Raw genomic sequence first — 22335 nt, 5'->3', positions numbered from 1 at the left:
TGTTTTCTTATTGAGTTTTAAGAGTTCTTTTCTTTTCTACATCCAAGTTTTTTATTAGTACAGGGATACAAAGATTTTTTTCCCAACCTGTGGTATTTTTTTCATTTACCTTAACTGTGTCTTGAGGAACAGATATTTGAATTTTGATGAAGTCTAATTTTAATAATTCTTTTATGGATTATGCTTTTGGTGTTCTGTCTACGACATTTTTGCGGAATCCAAAGTCACAAATGTTCTTCTATATTTTCTTCTAGAAGCTTCATATTTATGTTTCACATTTATGTTTAGGGCACATTTTGAGTTATTGTTTGTATACAGTGTGAGCTATGGATTGAAGTTCACTGTTTTGGTTTTAGATGTCCAGCTGTTCTGCAACATTTCTTGGAAGGATCATTTTTTTCTCTACTGAAAAAGAGGTCTTTGTCAAAATCAGTTATATACATCATGTATGAGTTTATTTTTGGACTTTCTGTTCTGTTCCATTGATATATCCATCTATCTTCACACCTTCAATACCACAGTGTTGTGGCAAAAAAAAAAAATGACCTAAATGAAAGATCTCTGTGAGTGAGATCCCAGCGGCAAGAACAGGCCATCAAAGAAGGAGGTACCTTTCTCTGAAGGGAATAGAGAACTTCCACTTTGATTATGGCCTTGTCTAAATAAGGTTAGAGTGTGTGAACTCAAGAGGCTTCCATAGCCTTGGCTGCTCATGACAAGAGCCTCAGGTGATCACTGACATCATAAATCAGTGTCAATTGTTAAATCAATAACAGGAGTCACTGTGCACCTGCTCCTCAGGTAGGATCTCTGTCCTTAATGTGTTGTACTATGTGAATTAACGGTAAAACTAGTACTCAAACAGTACTTTATACTTTGTGTATCTGTGTGGGTACAAACTGTTGAAATCTTTACTTATATTAAGTTGATCTTCTGTATATAAAGATAATTCAAAATGAATCTTCATGAAGAATGGGATGGGAGAGGGAGTAGGAGATGGGATGGTTGTGGGTGGGAGGGAGGTTATGGGGGAAAAAGCTGCTATAATCCAAAAGTTGTACTTTCAAAATTTATATTTATTAAATAAAACTTAAAAAAAATACCACAGTGTTTTGATTATTACAGCTTTATACTAAGTCTTGCAATCAGATTTGTTTAGCCCTAGACTTTTTTTTTTTTTAAACATTTATTTATTTGAAAGGCAGAGTATGGGGCTGGCACCATGGCACAGTGGGTTAAAACCCTGGCCTGAAGCACTGGCATCCCATATGGGCACTGGTACTAGTCCTGGCTGCTCCTCTTCTGATCCAGCTCTCTGCTATGGCCTGGGATAATAGTAGAAAATGACTCAAGTCCTTGGGCCCCTGCACCCGGGAGACCTAGAAGAAGCTCCTGGCTCCTGCCTTCGTATCTGCGCAGCTCTGGCCGTTGTGGCCATCTGGGGAGTGAACCAGTGGATGGAAGAACTCTGTCTCTCCCTCTCTCTGTAACACTTTCAAATAAATAAATTTTTTTTTTTAAAGGCAGAGTTATAAAGAAAGAGGGAGAGACAGAGAGAGATCTTCCATCTGCTGATTCACTTCCCCAATAGCTGCAATGGCCAGGGCTGGGTCAGGCCAAAGCCAGGAACCTGAACTCCATCCTGGTCTCCCATGTGGCTGGCAGGGGTCCAAGCACTTGGGGCATCTTCTACTGCTTTCCCAGGTACATTAGAGTTGGACTAAAAGTGGAGCAGCAGGGAACTCCAATCAGGGGATTGTAGGTGTAGCTTAAACCTGCTGTCTCACAGTGCTTGCACCAGCCCTAAGCTTTTGTTCTTTTTCAGTCATTTTGATGTCATAAATTCTATTCTAGGTCCATGTGAATTTTAGAACTAGCTTGTTGATTCTACATAAAGTATCTATTGGGATTTTTATCATAATTGTTTTGAACCTACAGATCAATCTGAGAACTAAATCTTAACATTGTGTCTTTCTATCCATGAATATCTCTCCATTTATTTCCAACATGTATTATTTTACTTTAAAAAATCACAAAATATTATTTTAAAAAGTACTTTTCAGGAACAAAGTGAAAGGAAATTCACCAGAAAATGTCACTGATGCATTGTATTATGATAATTTGTACAGTGTGTTTTTTTTGTCCAACTTTTTTTTTTTTTTTTTTTTTTTTTTTTTGACAGGCAGAGTGGACAGTGAGAGAGAGAGACAGAGAGAAAGGTCTTCCTTTTGCCGTTGGTTCACCCTCCAATGGCCGCCACTGCAGCCGGCGCACCGCGCTGATCCGATGGCAGGAGCCAGGAGCCAGGTGCTTTTCCTGGTCTCCCATGGGGTGCAGGGCCCAAGCACCTGGGCCATCCTCCACTGCACTCCCTGGCCATAGCAGAGAGCTGGCCTGGAAGAGGGGCAACCGGGACAGAATCCGGCGCCCCGACCGGGACTAGAACCCGGTGTGCCGGCGCCACAAGGTGGAGGATTAGCCTATTGAGCCACGGCGCCGGCGGTCAACTTTTAAATAATACGTTTATAATGCTCTGGACTTCAAGAAGTGATCTTGCCAGCTTAATTGTTCTTGTTCTCACCTTTTGGTTTGTGCCAGTTTCTTTGCCCAGCTGTCACACTTGTCTTGGAGATCTTCCTTTTCTTTGCTCAAACATTCCACACATGGTTGTAGTGCTCGGATTTCAACAGTCATTCGCTCTATTTCCTGTTTGTCCCTCTCAAGGAGCTGCTTCTGCCATTCTATCTCCGCTTTCTGTTGCTGGGCTGTCTGCTGCAAATTCTCCAATGCCAGTTTTTCCTGAATCAGGTAAGAGAGGACTTCAACATCAGGAGAGGGAAAGGCTGCAGTTTGCTAAGGGTACAAAGGGCTTGTCCTTACCTGTAGCACTTCAACCTGGATCTTCTCTAAGTCAGACACCTTCTGATCATGTTGTAGCTTCAAACCTTGTAGCTCATTGTTTTCCAGTTGCAGTATGTCCAGAATATTCTTCAGTTCTATCAGACAGAAACAACACATGGTCCATGCTATTAAATGAATATAGAAACATTTATAAAATGGAAAAGAAAATAACGCTATTGACTGATACAGAAAACAATGGATAATCAAAAAAATATTGTTGAGCTGAATTGTGCTAATTATAGCTTTAGTGTAATAAAACCTAGAGTTTCACTGAACATTATTTAATTTCCAAAAACATTTTAATGAAAATATTTAACAAAGATAAATATATATATATATAAAGATTCATTCATTTATTTATTTGAAATACAGAATTAGAGAGAGTGGGAAGGAGAGACAGAGAAAGAGATTTCCATATGCTGGTTCACTCCCCAAATGGCTGCAATAACCAACCAAGGCTGGGCCAGGCCAAAGCCAGGAGCCTCAGGTCTCCCACGTGGATACATGGGTACATGGATGCCTTGGGCCATCCTCTGCTGCTTTCCAAGGCACATCAGCAGAGAGCTGGATCGGAGTGGGGCAGCTGGGAAAAGAACCAGTGCCCACATGGGATTTTGGTGCTGTAGTCTGCAGCCTAACCTGCTGTACCCCAGTGCCAGCCCCAAAGATATACTTCTAAAAGCATTTACTTTCACATAAAAAAGAACAAACTGAAAACATTTTGCCTGAATGAAAGTAATCACTAGGCTAATCCTCCGCCTTGTGGCGCCGGCACACCAGGTTCTAGTCCCGGTCAGGGCACCGAATTCTGTCCCGGTTGCCCCTCTTCCAGGCCAGCTCTCTGCTGTGGCCAGGGAGTGCAGTGGAGGATGGCCCAAGTCCTTGGATCCTGCACCCCATGGGAGACCAGGATAAGTACCTGGCTCCTGCCATCGGATCAGTGCGGTGCACCGGCCGCAGTGCGCCGGCCGCGGCGGCCATTGGAGGGTGAACCAATGGCAAAGAAAGACCTTTTTCTCTGTCTCTCTCTCTCACTGTCCACTCTGCCTGTCAAAAAAAAAAAAAAAAAAAAAAAAAAAAGTAATCAAAATAGAAAAACATTTTACCCTTTGAAATATAGATACCTAAATACTCTTTTTTCTGATTATTTGCTCACTGTAGAAAACTGGAAAATAGAAAAATAATTTAAGAGAAAAAAACAAAAATCCATCACTATCCCATCATCCAGATGATGACTATTAACAATAACAATGTGATGTATCTGCTTCCAGGAACACACATACTTATATACACACATACATTAAAATAAATTGGGACTAGACTCCATATTCAATTTTAATGTATTTTTCAATCTCTTCAGGAGCAAGTTTGCATGTCATTGAAATGTTAAAAACACAGCCTTTATATTGGTTATTTCCAAATATTTGTCATTATAAACATGGCTGCAATGAACCAATTCTTGACCTCTCTGAATTACTAGAAATGGGCTGACTGGTTAAACACATGAAAATTTTGAGAGTCATAAAACACCGAGAGATTGTTCCAGTTTGTAGGCTAATGGAAAACCCCTAAGTACCTGTCTTACAGCAATGGATATGATTATTTTGCTTTTAAATAAGCTTTATCAATTTCAACAGCAGAAAATATTACCCTTTTATAACCTGCTTTTCTTTAAATAGTATAAGGTTAAACTTTAAAAGATGCTAAATCGACCATTCTAGTTTTTCTGTGACCTGGAACATAGATATTTCTCACCTGAAACATTGTATGACTGTTTTTCTTCAAACTTACCAGCTTTATGTTTAGACATTTGCCCTGAAACCACCTGAAGATTTTCTTCCTCTTTTTCAATTTCCTTCTTTATAAGTGCAAGTTGTGTTTTTTTTTCACTAATCTGGACATTCAGTTCTCCTTTCTGAAAACTCAGTTCTTCCAGAAGTGACTTTACTTCCTGTGTTTAAAAGAAAAAAAAAATTCACCACCCCTCTTTGTGAAATTATGAATGCAAATTATTTTAAAATCAATTCTGTTACAAATTATCTCATTTCACAGAAATTCTGATTTGGAAACAAGTTTAATTTTGCCTTTTATGTCAAAAACAGCACTACACTTTACACTAACCTATTTCCATCTAACAGAAGTAAGAAAGTAACATATTATTTTCATTTAAATGTATGTGTAAATAATGTGTTGCAGGGAAAAAAGGCTGATTCAGAGATGGCTCCTTCCCTCTAGGGGCTCAGTACCCCCAAGAAAGGTAAAGCAGAGAACCTAACTACTCTCACCAAAGGCTAAGCTGCCCTAGGAAACTTGCAAAGTGTTATCAAACCACAAGAGACAGAAACTCCTTCCACAGTAAAGGAAAAACTCAGGCAAATCTTAGAGGAGGTGGCATGAAGCTGGGGCATGAGAAATAGATGGCATCTGGCTAGTGATAGGGAATTCCTGGGGCCCGCGCTGTGGCATAGGGGGTAAACCTGACACCTATAGCGCCAGCATCCCATATGGGCACCAGTTCGAGTCCTGGTTGCTCCACTTCCGATCCAGCTCTCTGCTGTGCCTGGGAAAGCAGTAGAAGATGGCCCCTGCACCCGCATGAGAGACCGGGAGGAGGCTCCTGGCTCCTGGCTTTGGATCGGCCCAGCTCTGACCGTTGTGGTCAATTGGGGAGTGAACCAGGGGACAGAAGATATCTCTCTCTCTGCCTCTCCTTCCCTCTCTGTATAACTCTTTCAAATAAATCTTAAAAAAAAAAATGAAAAGAAAGAAAGGGAATTCCTGAAGAAATGACATGAGTAAGGCACAGGGGCACAGACCCTCGGGTACATCCAGAAAACAACAGAGGGGAACGGAACGTGACACAGAATGGATACACAGCACTAAACTGATGTTAGAGGAGGCAAGATTCCAGGGATTCATATTTTCATTTGTGGAGAATTGATGAAAATACCGCAAATAAATGCAGAGCACTGTCACAGGACTCAAGAAAATTCACTGAAAAACATACCCTGATATGACTGCATTTCTCAGTTACTTCAGTTTCTCCCAGTCTTAGAGCTTCCTGGAGGTCAGCTTTCGCCTGGATCAGACTTTCTTGGAGGAGCTGCAGCTCCTCCTTTTTATGTGCCAGCTGCTTGTCTAAGACAGTCATTTCCTGCTGTTGACTCGCCACCTTATTACAGAAAAAGGAAGAATGCAAAGTTTGGCAAAAGCTGTAGAGCCTTCTTGTTAACCTGGAAATCACTAAAGGAAATCCAGCTAAAGGTTATAAGTTAAATATAACTTTTAGCTAATATTCCCCACCCAAGAAACAGGAAAGCCACGGTGGGGTGTGAGCATGAAATGCCTAATACAGACCTTGAGCTCACAGATTTGAAATTACTCAAATTATAGCAAGAACAGTGTGACAGTAATCATTATCTCTCAAGTATGGGTTTTAAAGAACTTGTTTCTCATCTATAACTTACTGCATTTTGACAATACTGGCGACAGAGGTTATGCAGATAGCTTTAAAATTAATCCTTTTCTTTTTTTTGGACAGGCAGAGTGGACAGTGAGAGAGAGAGAGAGAGAGAGAGAGGTCTTCCTTTGCTGTTGGTTCACCCTCCAATGGCCGCCACGGCTGGTGCGCTGCGGCCGGTGCACCGCGCTGATCCGATGGCAGGAGCCAGGTGCTCCTCCTGGTCTCCCATGGGGTGCAGGATCCAAGCACTTGGACCATCCTCCACTGCACTCCCTGGCCACAGCAGAGAGCTGGCCTGGAAGAGGGGCAACCGGGACAGAATCCGGCGCCCCGACCAGGACTAGAACCTGGGGTGCCGGCGCCGCAAGGCGGAGGATTAGCCTAGTGAGCCGCGGCGCCGGCCAATTTATCCATTTAAAAAAATTTTTTTTTTTGATAGGCAGAGTGGACAGTGAGAGAGAGAGAGAGAAAGGTCTTCCTTTGCCGTTGGTTCACCCTCCAATGGCTGGCACGCTGCGGCCGGTGCACCGCGCTGATCTGAAGCCAGGAGCCAGGTGCTTATCCTGGTGTCCCATGGGGTGCAGGGCCCAAGCACTTGGACCATCCTCCACTGCCTTCCTGGGCCACAGCAGAGAGCTGGCCTGGAAGAGGGGCAACCGGGACAGAATCCGGCACCCCGACCGGGACTAGAACCCGGTGTGCCAGCGCCGCAAGGCAGAGGATTAGCCTATTGAGCTGCGGCGCTGGCCAATTTATCCATTTTTTAAGTTAAAAAATTACTTACAATTTTAAAGGCAATAGATATTTGTTTACCAAATAAATAGACTATGCAAACATGCAAAAGGAAGAAATTTTAAAAAATACTCATAATCTCCCTTTATTAGATGACCAGTTTTATACTTTGGTACAGACTAAAAACACAACGTGTTCATCAACATATTTAACATACATGATCTCAGAATATACCATGATTAAAGACTCATTTTACTGCGTAACACATTGTATTGAGTTGGGACTGAAATTTAGGTTAGATTGTATATTCAAACACTATGATATACAGTCTTGTTTATTTTTTATACTTTATTTTGTATTCTCAGTATTTATCTACAAACATGCATACTCTTATCATCCTAAAACACAGGTAGGTTTTAGAGCAGCATGAATGGTTCTTTCCAGGTGTCTATTGCCATACCTGGCTTTTCAGCTTTTCCAATTCAGCTCGCTTAGCCTGAAGGAGGGTCTCCGATTCCTTAAGGACCTGCAGGTGGTGATCCTCATTGTGTTCTGCTGTCTCGATGTCTTTCTGCAGTTTCTGAAGCCTAAAAGTCACCAGCAGTGCTGCAGCAGGTCCCAAGGGAGGTGGGCCCCCAGCGCTGTCTTCCAGCACAAGCCCCTACAGCCCCACTGAAGCCATACTTACTCTTCTGTCAGTTGTTCTTTTTTCTTGTTTAAGCACTGTAAGTCTGAGTCTTTTGCTGCTACAACTTTGTTTATTTCTTTCAAGATTTCTTCTTGCTTAATTTTGTGCTGCTCCAAATCCTTTGCGTCAGCCTGGAGCAATCTAAAACACATTGGTTTATTCCCCCTGAGGCTTCTTAGACTTACACCTTGTGCATCATAAACCATGACTGTCCTCCCAGAACCATCTTCTCACTGTGCACATCAGGGGCTTAGGAACTCCACCCACCTTAGCTGCTGATCAGCTCTGACAAGGTTAACAGCCGTTTCCTGAGCTCTCCTTTCTAACTCCTCAGCATCTGACTCGGTTTCCAACAAATTTTTCTTGGCACCAGTGAACTTTTCAACAGCATTTTTTGTCTAGAAAAGAAACTACCATTAAAAGCAGTTCAGTTGCAATACTCATAGCTGTCAGCAGCATAAACTGGTACAACTCTTGGAAAACAACAAGATAATACACAAAGACATAAAAACGTCCTTTCATGTTCACCTGGCAATTCTCATAAAATAATTCAGAGGCAAAGAATTATAACTTAAAAATCCTCATTAGATAGTGAAATAGCAGAAAACTTGAAAAATAGATTAGCTAAGCAATAAAGCATGAACACAGAGAATAAAATGTAGCATTTAAAATGATAACGAGGGCAGCATTGTGACACAGTGTGTAAAGCCACTGCTTGTGATGCTGGCATCCCACATCCCATACAGGCACCGTTCACAGCTACTCCACTTCCAATCCAGCTCCCTGCCAATGCACCTGGCAAAGCAGTGGATGATGGCCCGAGTGCTTGGATCCTTGTACCCACTTGGGAGACCTGGATGAAGCTCCTGGTTCCTGACTTCAGCCTGGCCCAGCCCTGGCTGTTGCAGCCATTTGGGGAGTGAACTAGTGGATAGAAGATATCCGACCCTGCCCCACTCAGACTCTCCCTAACTCTGCCTTGCAAATAAATAAAGTAAATCTTAACAAAATAAAAAAGATAATGTAGTAACATGGAATATTAATACTATGTTGGCTAAAACAATGGGATAAGCACCATGACAGCAGTTATATAAAACTGCATCTGTGTCATCAAAGGCAGAAAAGCTATGCAAAAATAAAAGCCATTTGAAGGTGCTGGGACTGCTTAGGATCATTTTATTCCAAAACAATCTGTAATACTACTGTCATTCTCTGTGGTAAAACTATTTACCCAATTACGTTGCAGTCAAGTGGTTTGGTTTCTGCCGAGATAACTTTCACACAGATTCTCGCTGTACTCTAGACATTATCAACTAAAAACACAATGTGATGATTTGATTGTGGTTGAGAAACACAAATATTAAGTAGTTTTAAAGCATTTAGAAGTTTTCCTATACAAGATTTGCCAAATCCTTTTTAAAAAAATCAACTTTTTTTTTTTCTGCCTAAAATGTTGAAAACAATGTCTTCAGAAGGTCCACATATAGTGTTTGGCTTGCACTTGGTTGAGCAAGGACTTACTTTCAGCCAAAAAACTGAAGTTTTATAGTTACACTAAACACAGAGGAGTTTATATGTTAAGTCTGTCTATTAAATATCCCACGTAGGGGCTAGCGTTGTGGCTTAATAGGTAAAACTGCCTCATGTGACACCAGCATCCCATATTTCTATCAATTCAAGTCCTGACTGTTCCACTTCTGATCCAGCTCCCTGCTAATGTTCCTGGGAAAACCGCAGAGGATGGCTCAAATCCTTGGGCCCCTGCACCCACATAAGGGACCCAGAAGAAGCTCTTTCCTCCTGGCTTCTGTCTGGCCCAGCCCTGGCTGTAGTGGCCATTTGGGAAATGAACCAGCAGATGGAAGTTTGATTATTTAAAAAATCACAAATATCAGAGCCAGAAAAATTTAAAAAGGATACACAAAGGGTAAGGAACTAAATGACCTTAGGAGTTTAAAATATGCTATCTAATTCATACTGAATAGCCTATCTATTCTTATCCTGAATGTATAGATGGGGGAAGCACAAAGCTTTTCACGGCTGCCTAACTAGCACGGTCCAGGCTGGAGCTCGGCTGTCTGGACTTGGAAGAGTATGCTGTGACATGCTCCTGTGCTTTCCATGCACGACAGCAAGCTGGCTCACACCCACACCGCAGCAGGACAGACCTTCTCTCTGGTGCTCGAAAGCTCGCTCTCGGCCTCCGCGAGGAGGCGATCGGCTTCCCTGAGCTCGGAGCGACGTTTCAGTAGAGTCTTCTCAATGCACTCGATTTCATCTATAATATTTTCTTGGTGTTTGAGTGATTTCTCTATTTCTAGTTCCGTCATTAGACTCTCAACATTTCCATCAATGAAGTCCCTAAAAATAATCACAGAGACAAAGTCAAAGATTTCAAATGCAGGAAACAGCGACACTTGCAGCCTAATTACCGAAAGATGGAGGAGGATTTTCTAATTTCGTATGAGAAGGACAAGAGGGACAGTTACATTTACATTTGATTATGTTCAAGGTCTATGTTTACCTTTTTATTAATCCTGGAATACTATTGAAAAATAAATGTAAAATATGTAAAGTATACGATATGTTTGTCTTTCTAAATGTGACAATTATTGGGTTGTCAGTAGGTGGCCAAGACAATGTTGATACTTCCATTCTTCTGAGGGATTAACAACAAACCACTAAAACAACAATCATCCAGGTCCTCAAAATGTCCTTTAAGGCCCACATTTACAAGCTGCCCTCAAGGCTACCTGCTTCTGTGATCTATTCCACTCTGCTAGACTAAAACTATGATGGACAATATTTCAGGTCAATAAGCAAGACACAGAGCTGGTATTTAGCTTAGCGGCTCATGTGCCCAAATTCCAAATCAGAGTACCTGGGTTTGACATCCACCTGTGGCTCCTTTCTCTGGACTCCTGCCAGTGCAGACCCTAGCAGGCAGCACTAGTAGCTCAACTGGACCCCTGCCACCCATATGGGAGACCTAGATTGAGTTCTTGGCTCCTGGCTTTAGTCTATGGGCATTTGGGGAGTGAACCAGAGGATGGGTATTCTTTCTCTGTATTTGTCTCTGTTTCTCTTATCTTTCTGCCTCCCATCCCCCACAAAAAAGAAAATTAAAAAAAGCATGACACATGATCAACAACTCAAGGCTAACATGGAAAAATTATTTGAAAATGGGGAGGACTCATGACATTTCAGAAAAATATGAAAATAAATTTAATATATTAGATTTTTTTCTCTTTAAATTAAAGTATAGATCTTTATTTTCTTCTTTGAATATTAAGAAATTTTAATTGACACATAATTGTGCATATTTATGTGACACAATGATATTTCAATACATGTACACAATGTGTAATGATCATATCAGGGTAATTGGTATATCCATCACCTAACACTTATCTTTGTGTTGGGAGCAAAATCCTGTCTACCAGTTATTTTTGAAAGAAAGTTTAAATGTTGTGATCCACAGTTATTCCGCCGTGCTACAAATTGTTAGAAGCCATTCTTCCTATCCAATTGCACATCATGTACCTGTTGACCACCCCCTCGTGGTACCCACATGCCCTAGAATGATCATTTATTATACTTTTGTAACAGGAGAAAGTGGTTACCCTATTGCTCTACCATTCTCCTCTAAATAAAAAAACTGCCCCATATATATAAATATATATATACACACGCACACACACACACACACACACCCTCAAAAATAAGACATAACCCATCCCTCCAACCCTCAAACATCTAATACTCAACTCTTTTTTTTTTTAATTAATAATTTTGGTTACTTGAAAGGGAAGGAGGGGAGAAGGGAGGGAGGGAGAACCAGATATCTCCCATTCATGGGTTACTTTCCAAATGCCTCCAACAGCTGGAGCTGGATCAAGTCAAAGCCAGAAGCTGGGAACTCAATTTGGGTCTCCCACATGTGTGGCAGAGACCTAACTACTTGAGCTATCATCTACTAGCTCCTGGTAGCTCACTTCGAATCACAACTTGAACCCCAGCACTCCTGTGTAGAATGCATGTATCTCAAACAATCTCTTAATCACTGTGCCAGACACCTGCTCCATCCCAATCTTGGTGTAGCTGCTTTCTCCTGCCAGCTCATTAGGTAGTCAGTCATGTGTGGTCTTAGAAGGCAGCGACCATCTCTTAGCTCTGTGTACTCTGAAGGCCTCCCACCCACCCTGAGTTCTGGGCTGGCCTGGCTTAAATGACAAAAACAGGAGAACCATCATAATTCATGGACTACTGCAGAAAATGAGCTTTAACATAACTGACCCAATCAACAGATGCTATATTCATTAACTGGCCCTATGATGGGTGCTGGGACATAGGGACAGAGATCTAGCTTGTTCTCAAGGAGCTCCTGGGCTCCTCACAACACTGTGTGCATCCTGCTCTGCCCAAGACTGCTAACTCCAAATCGGGAGTGCCTGAGAAATGAAAAGCTTTGTGTAAGAGAGGATCTCTGACCTTTGTTCTGAAAGGAAGACTAGAATTAGCAAATAAGGCATTTCAGGCAAAGCACAGCATGTGTAAGGGTGTGCAGGCAGCTCTGTGTGTAGAAGGTGTGTACATTCTGAAGGGACTGAGAGTCACAGGGTGTCAAAGAGAGTGGAGAGAGATAAGACATGGAAGGCCAGGGTGGGAGCTATTACAATAACCTAGGATGAGACTGCTTAAAAATCAGAGCAATGGAGGTGACAGAAAGGGGCCAATCTGAAAGCACTTGGTACATGCAGTCAGCAGGACTTGGGAGACCAACTGGATTCCTACAGGAGTAAGGAAAAGCGTAGAGTTGAGAACCACTGCCATGTTTTCAGCTAGGGTAACTGGGGAGGGGTAATGGTCTTGCCATTCTCCAAGGGGAACTACAAGAAGAGCTGACTTGGATTACTGGCCAAGAGAACTTAGACCTACACTTTCCAATATGAGGCTATTAAATTCTATTCTTCAGTTTCATCAGCCACATTTCAAATACTCAGTAGTCACATGTGGCTAGCGATCGCTATTTTACATAGCATATATCTAGTGCATCTCCAAGACCACAGAAATTCTTTCAGACATTGAGAAAGTAATTAATTTAGGTTATCTTAATGAACTAAAATCATATTCATCTGAATTATAAAAATGCAATAGCTATAGTAATTACTTTCGCTGCTGATGTTTCTGGATAGTTCTATGTAATTCTTCTACTTCATGCTCTAAGTCTTTCTTCTCTTGCAAAAGAGCATCGATATTATGATGCAGCTCTTCCATTTCTTTCTCAGACTGCCGTCTGGACGCTCTCACCCACCGTTCTTCGTGTCGCTTTGATTTCAAATGCTGCATTATGTCTTCTAATCTGGAAACTTCATTCTCCTGAACAACAACGGAAAAAACAAACCCAAGATTTTCACTGTTTCCTGGCAAACTGAAATGAACTGAGGTTAAACTGATATCTATGACCTAGATTCCTTTTTTTTTTTTAATATTTATTTCAAAGGCAGAGTTACAAATAGAGGGAGAGACAGAGATCTTTTGTCCGCTGGTTCACTCCACAAATATCTGCAATGGCCACGTCTAGGCCACACTGAAGCCAGGAGCCAAGAGCTTCATCTCGGTCTCTCACATGTGGGAAGGGATCCAAGGACTTGGGAGAGTAAAAAGACCCATTTAAGAAAGTATCAATAAATGCTGAACAGAGAGAATTGCTCCAAATTACATTGTGCATTGAAAAGCCACACGAGAATGTGACTACCATTGTAAACCATGCAAATACACAAGCTAGTCTGACCTGTTAAAATGGGACTGGTTTTTAATGGGACCTATTAAAATGGGACTGGAAAGGAAAGAAAAAACAAAGACTCACGGAATGCATTTTATTTTTTTATAAACAAGAAGTTAAAAAGTTATCTATCAATTAGGAAGTAATCATTCCTTGAAGTGTAGCCCAAGAAAATAATGTGGGGGTTGGTGTTGTGGTGTAGCTGGTAAAGCTGCAGCTCATGGCACTGACATCCCATACGTGCACTGATTTGCATCCCAGCTGCTCTGTTGCTGATCCGGCTCCCTGCTAAACAGCCTTGGAAAACAGCAGGAGATGGCCCAAGTACTTGGGCCCCTGCACCCACAAGGGAGACCTGGAAGAAGCTCCTGGTTCCCGGCTTCAGATTGGCCCAGCTCCAGCCATTGTGGCCATTTGAGGAGCAAACCAGCAGATAGAAGGAAACTCTCTCTTTCTCCCTCTAACTCTACCTTACAAATAAATACACCCTTTTTAAAAAAAGGAATATGAATTACAGTGTGCATTTACAGTTACTCAGCTATGCAACCTACAATAAAGAAATGTTATACAGTCATAAGATGTTGTTTTAAAACATTTAAAACCATGGGGAAATGTCTGAAAAATAAAGGAGGAAAAACAATATAAAATTATAATATAAAATTGTATGTACAGTAAGAACTGTGAAAATAATAATCAATAAATCCCACTACCCAAAGATAATCCCCATAACAACCTTGCTGTAAGCTGTTCATGTGTATAGATGTGTGTGTACAAGAGATGCTAGTATGTAAATATATCCATACATCCACGTTGATGTAGCACTTGACAATAGAAAAATACATGTAAAACAGATCACTTCTGGGCTGAAAACATTTCTCTTATAAAATGGCTAATCCAGTTTGTAGAGTGACCTGGGAACTTAATTCAGGTTCACAATCTAAATAAAATAATTATAATAAAAAGAATGCTTTCTCAGTTCTAAACATCAGCCTTGCAAACATGTGGTTTATAACCCATTCATAAGCAGGGTGACTGAGGAGCAGGAGCATATAATCTTACCAGTCACCATGGTTAGCAGTCATCATGGAAACAGTGTAGGTGAAGGTGGCATATCTTTCCACTTACTAAGTTATGATGCTCTGGCACGTTGCAATGCAGCACACCCACAGGGATGAGGGGGATGGAGAAGTTGGCTGGCGGAGGCCCATACACAATGGGGGCCCCAGCAGGAGGTGGGCCAAAAACAACAGTGCCGGGAGTGAGAGGCCGACTGTTATTGGGCAAAGGAGGTGGTGGTGCATACAAGGCCATGCCCTGGGGTACAGGAGAGCCATCAGGAAGCACAGTATACATCATGTATCCAGGAGGAGGCACAAATGGGGGTTCTTCTTGGTCATCCAGCTCACTCTCTTCCTGGCTACCTCCTTCACTGTCTGCATCTTCAAAGAAATAAAGAGAAGTGCATGTTTCTTCCATGGTCTACTAGGTAAACATTTAGTAGAGAACAGTAAGATTTAGGCTAACACACTGGAGATGTGAGAATGAAACTCTAAAAAAAAGTCAAAAGCAGGTTTGAGAGGCAGATCAAAACATAGGTTCAAAGTATTTATCTGTTGGTTTGTTTCTTTGTTCACTTTTTTCATTCATTCATTCAATGTAGCAATAATCTGAGTGCCTGCCTCCTGCTCCAACAAAAGGCAGCAGGGATGTGCTGGGAGCTCTCAGCGCCTGGTGTTCACTGCAGTCATGAGGCAGGTCACTCTCCACTGTGATGGTTTACCTCCCTATTGCCCCCAGAAGGAGGAACTGTACTTGCTTGTCACTGACAACAGAGAATCTAGCACACAGCAGGCACTCAATGAATAGTTCCTAAATGCATAAATCCTTAGCAGGTAGAATCCTCATTTTACAGATTAACAGCTCAGAATGGCCAAATAAATTGCCTAAAAATCACCTCGTTGCTATGTGCAAGAGCTGGGACTTACACAGCTCTGAGTGTTCCTCCCGGAGCGCTGGAAGACAAAGCTGTACCACTTTGCTTTAGAACTGCCAGATTAATGCCATGAAAAAAGGATAAAAAGCCTCACGCTCCAGGAGTACAGGGAGAGAGACTGCTCAGTCGGCCTGGTGGAAGCAAGGTAGAGGAAGACCCCAGAAAAGGCGTGTTGCCTGAGGCTCAGGGTCTTGCTGAAGGACGAGTAGGAACTGGTTTGGAAGAGGAAGGAGAAAGAACAGCATTCCAAAAGAGTCTAACACATGGAAGTTTGAGGAATCTGGCATGCTGTATCTTAAGTAGTCAGGTGTGGTATGGGAGAGCAAAAGGAGGTAAAAGAGATTGCTGACAACAATCAGAACACAGGGCTTTGCAGAGCAAGTTTAGACTGTGTCTGAAGGGTTTCAGGAAACCATAAAAGTATTATTAAACAGGCAAGAGAAATGAAACTTCCTTCATGTGATCCGACTTACCTCTATTTGAAAATGACTTATATAACCCACTCCTGATGGGAGAATAGACCCAGTATCCTGAGGCAGGTGGAAGCCCACTGCCTTCCTTCCCATCTTGCTGTCCAGCACGTGGTTTTCTAATAGGAGTTGAGGCTGTGTACTTCAGGCCAACTCCAGAGTCTTTGGTGGCCTGGGAACTATGGCTGGACACCTAAGATAAATGACAGCATAGAACACTATCTTTTATAAACAGAAAGGCTGATTTTGAGAAAAATCAAAGTTTAGAAAGAACGTGCCTTCATTTTATCTAATTCTCATTTGTCACAGGTGCAAGTGAGAAGTGATTACATGGCCACACTAACTACAGTTCCATATACACTGTGCAGTTTATCCATGGCCCTCTGGACATGATCAGCCTGGCAGTGTCATGGAGGCCATGCAGAAAGAAGGGGTCATGTCTCACTGGTTTGTGAAACTGAAGGACTAGAAGTGTGGTGAAAGAAACATCTATTTATCCCTTCAAAATTAACAACAACCATCTCCCTCGTCGTTTCCTTCGCCTTGTCCTTTATGCTTCGACAACTGAGGCAAAGAAAACTCATGAACTTCCACGAGCAGCTGGTGATGCTAGTCTTCTGTCCTGGCAGCTTGACCTGGTTTACAAACTCATCTCTTCTATCCTCCCTCTCTTTCCCAGGATGTAATCTATCCTACAGACCTTCACCTAGTCCACACTAACAATGTTTTGCTTTAACTTACCCTGCCCAGCACTTCCAGCCCAGTTGTACCATATTGGCTTTCTTTAGGTTTTTGGGAGGAGGAGCTCAGATTCTACTCTTGAGGGTTCTGGTTAATTCCACAGCCCTGGGATCCTAGTGTGCTCTCAGCTGTTTCTCCCCAATTACTGCTCACCAGCGGATTCTGGCAGGATGTCACCCAGCCTCTAAGCTGCAGATGAGTACACCACACTCACTTCTTCACTTCCCACACTGAAGCACCATGCCCTGACCACTCTGTCTCTTTAACATCCCCAAGTCCCATCTCTTCTTTTCTGCTCCTCTGATCCAGCTCTGGCTTCTTTCATCCTTCACTTGCATGAGTTCACACAGTCCCATGAAGAGCTCACCCTGTTATAAGTCTAGCCTCTATGCTAGCCAGAATAGTCTTTCTGGAGTTCTGGATCATATTAACACACAACCTCACTTTCCTACAGCCTACATAATTAAGTGCAATGGATTTTAAGGTCCCTTTAAAAAAAGCATGAGCTCAATATACTTTTCCAACTTCATCTTTCATTGTACCCATTAAATCCTGAAGCCCAACAAAGCTACATGCTATAGCAAAACCAACTCTCCTCTTCCACATAAGCTGTTTCCTCCTTCTGAAAGTCCAACCCTCACTGCTTGCTAAATGCTGACTTCACAATCCTCCTTGTGAAGCCAGCCTTCCTTAACTTCCATGAGATGAAGCCACAATACCTCTCTGGTCAAGTCCATTGTAACATGTATGTCACTGTTTTGTAATAACACTGTAATAACACTGGCATGGTTCATGAGCTCATTGAGAGCAGGGACTATATCATTTACCCTGGTATCCCACCACTGCCTAGCACTTGATCTAGACTTCAGTAAGCACTGAATGAATGTCAAAAAGAAATGAAGGGGGGCCAGCGCTATGGCGTGGCAGGTAAAGCCAACGCCTGCAGTGCCAGCATCCAATATGGGCACCGGTTCAAGTCCTGGCTTGTTCTACTTCCGATCCAGTTATCTGCGATGGCCTGGGAAAGAGGTGGAAGATGGCCAGGTCCTTGGGCTCCTGAATCAACGTGGGAGATCCAGAGGAAGCTCCTGGCTCTTGGCTTTGGATCTGCCCAGCTCTGGCCATAGCAGCTATTTGGGGAGTGAAACAGCAGATGGAAGACATTCTCTCTCTCTCTCTGCTTCTATCTCTTTGTAACTCTGCCTTTCAAATAAATAAATAAAACTGGGAGGAAGGGAGGGAGGGAGGGAGGGAAAGAGAGAGAAAGAAGAAAAAGAGAGAGAGAGAAAGAAAGAGAAAAAAAGAGAGAGAAAGAAAGAAAAAAAGAAAGAAAGGAGAGAAAGGAAGAAAAAAAGAAAAAGAAATGAAGGGCTGGGCCTTTAGCCTGGTGGTTAAGATGCTTATTTCCCACAATGGAGTAATCCCCAGCTCCAGTTCCTGACTCCAGCTTCCTGCCAATGCAAACCCAGGAGGGAGCAGTGATGGCTCAAGTAATCAGGTTTCTGCCACCCAAGTAGGAGACTGGAATTGAGTTTCTGGCTCCAAGCTTGAGCCTTGGCCCAGCCCCAGCTATTGTGGGCATTTGGGGAGTGAAACCAGTAGGTAGGAGTGCTCACTTACTCACTCACTCACTCTGTACCTTGTTTGGACTTCTCTCTCCCCTTCTTTGGACATCTGAGAAGTGATCCAGATAGAAGCTCTCTCTCTCTCTCTCTGACTCTCAAATAAAAAATAATAATAAAAAAGGAACAGTAATCCAGGTGCCTATTCTTCTGAGCCTTTAAATAGTCCTATCACAACAGACCACCTACATATGAATAGACAACTGCCATCTTCCCTTGGAAAGCCCTATATACTTCAGATATTAAAAACACTGAAGAACCTTAATGCATGACTTGGCATAAAAATGCTGTTATTGACATCTGCTCACAAATTTGGAGAAGGGGACAATGTCACACACTTTCTTCAAGTAAATTCAATATATACTTTCAGTACCATAGAATTCCTACCTTTGATGATGGTGGTGGCATAAAATACCAATAGCCTCGTCTTTTGAAAGGATCTACCATGCTGCTGATGTAATCATTCTGACAAGAAACTTCACGGCGGAGTTCAGCAATTTCTTCTAAAACATTTTCAATGCTTCCTTTGTTGTCTGTAAAGGGAAATTAGTATGAAAATCATCAATTTATCAGTTCCTCAAAGGTGACTTTCAGCCTGCCCTCTGGTAGTTAGTTTTTGCTAACATTAAGAGGACAGGCACATCCTCTGTCCTCCAATTACAAAGTCATAAAAAAACAAATAAGGGGCTGGAGCTGTGACATAGCAGGTAAGGCTGCCATCTGTGGTGCCAGCATCCCATATGGGTACCGGTTCAAGATCTAGCTGCTCCACTTCCAATCCAGCTCTCTGCTATGGCCTGGGAAAGCAGTGGAAAATGGCCCAGTACTTGGGCCCCTGCACCCGCATGGGAGACCTGGAGGAAGCTCCTGGCTCCTGCCTTCAGATCTGCCCAGCTCCAGTTGCTGCAGCCATCTAGGAAGCAAAGATGTAAGATGGATGGAAGATTTCTTTCTTTTCTCTGTCTCTCTCTTTCTGCCTCTGCCTCTATGTAACTTTGTCTTTAAAAATAAATAAACTTTAAAAAAAAAAAGAAAAAGTAAATAAACAGATTTGTAAACATTATTTCCATTATTTTGAAATAACTAGTGCAAGTCTCTTGTCTCTGTAATCAAGTCCCTCCATATCACACATAAGACATTTTTTAAATTATTTGATTTTACTTAAGCAGCTAATTAGTGAATGATGGAATTGATAAGCAACAGTTAAATATATTTTCTAAGAGTAAAAGACAAATGAGGTAATTTTAGAACTACAAAATGACAGTGAAAATCCAAGTAAATACGTTACCAGCCCCAGTGAGGTTTAGTAAATTCCGCAGCCTTGCAATCTCTGTCCTTTGTCTCTCCATTGTCTCATTCAGTTTCTCAATCTCTAGCACCTGTGCATTCGCTGCTCCAGTACCTACATTTGCTTTTTCTTCAATTCGAAACTATTGAAAAATCAAATACAAAAGTTTCCAATAAAATAATTTAGTCCAATGCATTTATCTTTGCAACTTTGATTACAATTCTATCATTTTTATTTATATTTTACCAGCAAGAACATTGCTTTAGTCTTGATATTTAAACTGCACTACACCTGGGACACAGTGGACAGCACTGCTGGACTATTGGTTGCACTGCAGGACTCTCTGAAGTAACAAGGAATGCGGTAACTTAGTCTTTTAGGAACTGACAGCAGCGCACTGAGGAGGCCTCGGGGTCCAACACTGACCTGCTCCTCTTTCTCCCTGAGAAGATTCTGTAGGAGTTCGATCTCCGCTTCTGCTCGGGTCAGATCCCTGGCCGCACGCTCTGCCTTTCTGCTGAACCTCTCCGCCTCCTGCAGCTCCTACTGGGGCAGAGGTATGAGAAAAGCACCACTGCTGACACAAGTTGTCTTCTTCCTTTTTCCTCTCAAATTGATGCCTCTGCTTTCAGCACACCGCCTGTCTAGTTGTCCCAGGCACTTGTGGTGCCAAGCCCCACCTTCTCTTGTGGTGTTCCCATCATAGCCTGCCATCCCTCCAGGGGGCTAACTGGGCAGAGTGCTGCATCAGAAAGAACACGGGCAAAGCTTTTCTTTGCTCTTTTATAGTCTTCAATGATTGTCTAGGCTCTCATTAAGTTTTTTCTCTCCTATGATCTACTCTCTTAATCTTATTAGTATTTGCATCCTATAAGCACCAGATAGAAACTCTCTCAGTCAGGAGTCATAACAGCACTCTAAGGTAACATATTTTCATATGACCATTTAAGATGAAAATGGTGAGGTTCCATTGAAGGGTTATATCGAAATCCTAGTCCAGGAACATACTGACAGCTACCTCCTGAAGCAGGTCCCTACACTTTCACAGGCAGGGACAGTGTATTACATTTGATGGTTCCTTCCAGGACTCAACAGAATGCAATCCATGGCAGCACAAAATGAATTTTTGAGGGCTGTGATGGGAGGAATACAATCCTCAGGTCTTAAACTGACAACTTTAGTGGATTGTAAAATAACTGAAGTCTATAACAAGAAATCATAACACAAGTTGCCATGTTTTTTGACATCGGTGACACTGACGGAGACTTTTTCTGTACGTGCGGACTTACCTCTGCTCGTTCCTGGTTAATTTTCATAACTGTTCCATGCAAAGACTTCAGCTGGTCTTTGGCAACGGTGAGCTCAGCTGCGGCGAGCTTATCAGAGGCAGCAACAGCTTTCTTTAGTTTCTTCAGTTCTTTATTTAAACCAAGAAACTGCTCCTGAGATTTGGCATCTTCAAGTTTCTTCTAAAATAAACATTAATTAAACAGATGGAACACTTAATAGCAACTAGTTGAGATATAAGCTCCAGGAGAGCAGGGACTCTGTTTACTGCTTGTGCTCCATGTCTAGAACTTTACCTGGTAAATAACAGGTACAGCACAAATATCCACTGAACCAATAAATAAAAAATCTCAAAACTGAGATAAACTTAGAATCAGTCTTCCAAGTCAAGAGTCCAAGGGATCATACAGCCCTTCATTCATTCATTCATTCATTCCTTGGAAAAGCATTTCTTGGCACCATAACTAGGAAATGGATGGATGAACCTTTGAAATTGCTGAATCAGACCCTGAGCATATAATGGTGAAGAAAAGAACTTGGCATTTTTTGAGGAACTAAAAGAAGCACAGTAGAAAAGGATAAACTAGGACCAGTGTCAGGGCGTAGAACATTAAGCCAATACCTGCGATGCCAGCATACCATATGGGTGCCAATTCAAGTCCTAGATGCTTCACTTCTGATCCAGCTTCCTGCTAACACACCTGGGAAAGCAGCAAAGATGGCCCAAATGCTTGGGCTCTTGTACCTATGAAGGAGACCTAGAACATGTTCCTGGATCCTGGCTTTGGCCTGGCCCAGCCCCAGCCATTGCAACTATTTGGGGAGTGAACCAGTGGATGGAAAACCTGTCTCTTCCTCTCTCTGTAACTCTTTCAAGTAAATTAATAAATCTTAAAAAAAAAGTACTGACCAAAATAGAGGCAAACCATGCAGGGTCTACAGGCTTTATGGATCTGGGTCCTTATTCTAAGAACCATGGAATCTCTGGGGAGAAGGAGGGTGACTAAAGCCAATTCACTTTAAAAAAAAAAAAAAAAAAGATTTATTTATTTATTTGAGAAGCAGAGTTAGAGTTAGAGAAAGAGAGAGAAACAGTCTTCCATCCACTGGTTTGCTCCCTAAATGTCCACGACAGCCAGAGCTAGGCCAATTGGAAGCCTGGAGCCAGGAGCTTCTTCTGGGTCTCCCAAAGACTTGGGCCATCTTCTACTGCTTTCCCAGGCCATCAGCAGGGAGCTGGATTGAAAGAGGGGCAGCTGGACCTAGAATCGGTACCCGTATGGGATGCCAGCACCACAGGCAGAGGCTTAGCTTACTGCTCCACAGGTGCTGGCACCAAGCCAATTCACTTTCAAAAAAGCACGT

The 22335-nt window shown here is 42.3% G+C and overlaps 1 protein-coding gene across 9 annotated transcripts in view; it reads right to left on the bottom strand.

Annotated features, from left to right (window-relative positions):
* Nucleotides 1-22335, bottom strand: part of CNTRL (centriolin) — a 108611-nt gene that overhangs the window by 25218 nt on the left and 61058 nt on the right. For 8 of the 9 annotated variants that reach the window (XM_051842356.2, XM_051842466.2, XM_051842458.2 and 5 more), the window contains 15 exons: nucleotides 20973-21152; nucleotides 20110-20226; nucleotides 19684-19825; nucleotides 18783-18928; nucleotides 16036-16225; nucleotides 14695-15008; nucleotides 12955-13163; nucleotides 9953-10145; nucleotides 8052-8182; nucleotides 7785-7925; nucleotides 7557-7683; nucleotides 5909-6073; nucleotides 4693-4852; nucleotides 2881-2996; nucleotides 2582-2799 (listed from right to left, as the gene is read on the bottom strand). In XM_051842356.2, the coding sequence (XP_051698316.2) occupies nucleotides 2582-2799; nucleotides 2881-2996; nucleotides 4693-4852; nucleotides 5909-6073; nucleotides 7557-7683; nucleotides 7785-7925; nucleotides 8052-8182; nucleotides 9953-10145; nucleotides 12955-13163; nucleotides 14695-15008; nucleotides 16036-16225; nucleotides 18783-18928; nucleotides 19684-19825; nucleotides 20110-20226; nucleotides 20973-21152 (2549 nt within the window). The remainder of the gene's footprint in view (nucleotides 1-2581; nucleotides 2800-2880; nucleotides 2997-4692; nucleotides 4853-5908; nucleotides 6074-7556; nucleotides 7684-7784; nucleotides 7926-8051; nucleotides 8183-9952; nucleotides 10146-12954; nucleotides 13164-14694; nucleotides 15009-16035; nucleotides 16226-18782; nucleotides 18929-19683; nucleotides 19826-20109; nucleotides 20227-20972; nucleotides 21153-22335) is intronic. The other variant, XM_051842453.2, reaches the window with a different exon arrangement.

This window comes from Oryctolagus cuniculus, chromosome 1 (genome assembly GCF_964237555.1).
Source record: "Oryctolagus cuniculus chromosome 1, mOryCun1.1, whole genome shotgun sequence".
Taxonomy (NCBI): domain Eukaryota; kingdom Metazoa; phylum Chordata; class Mammalia; order Lagomorpha; family Leporidae; genus Oryctolagus; species Oryctolagus cuniculus.
This window is presented reverse-complemented; position numbering and strand designations above follow the sequence as displayed.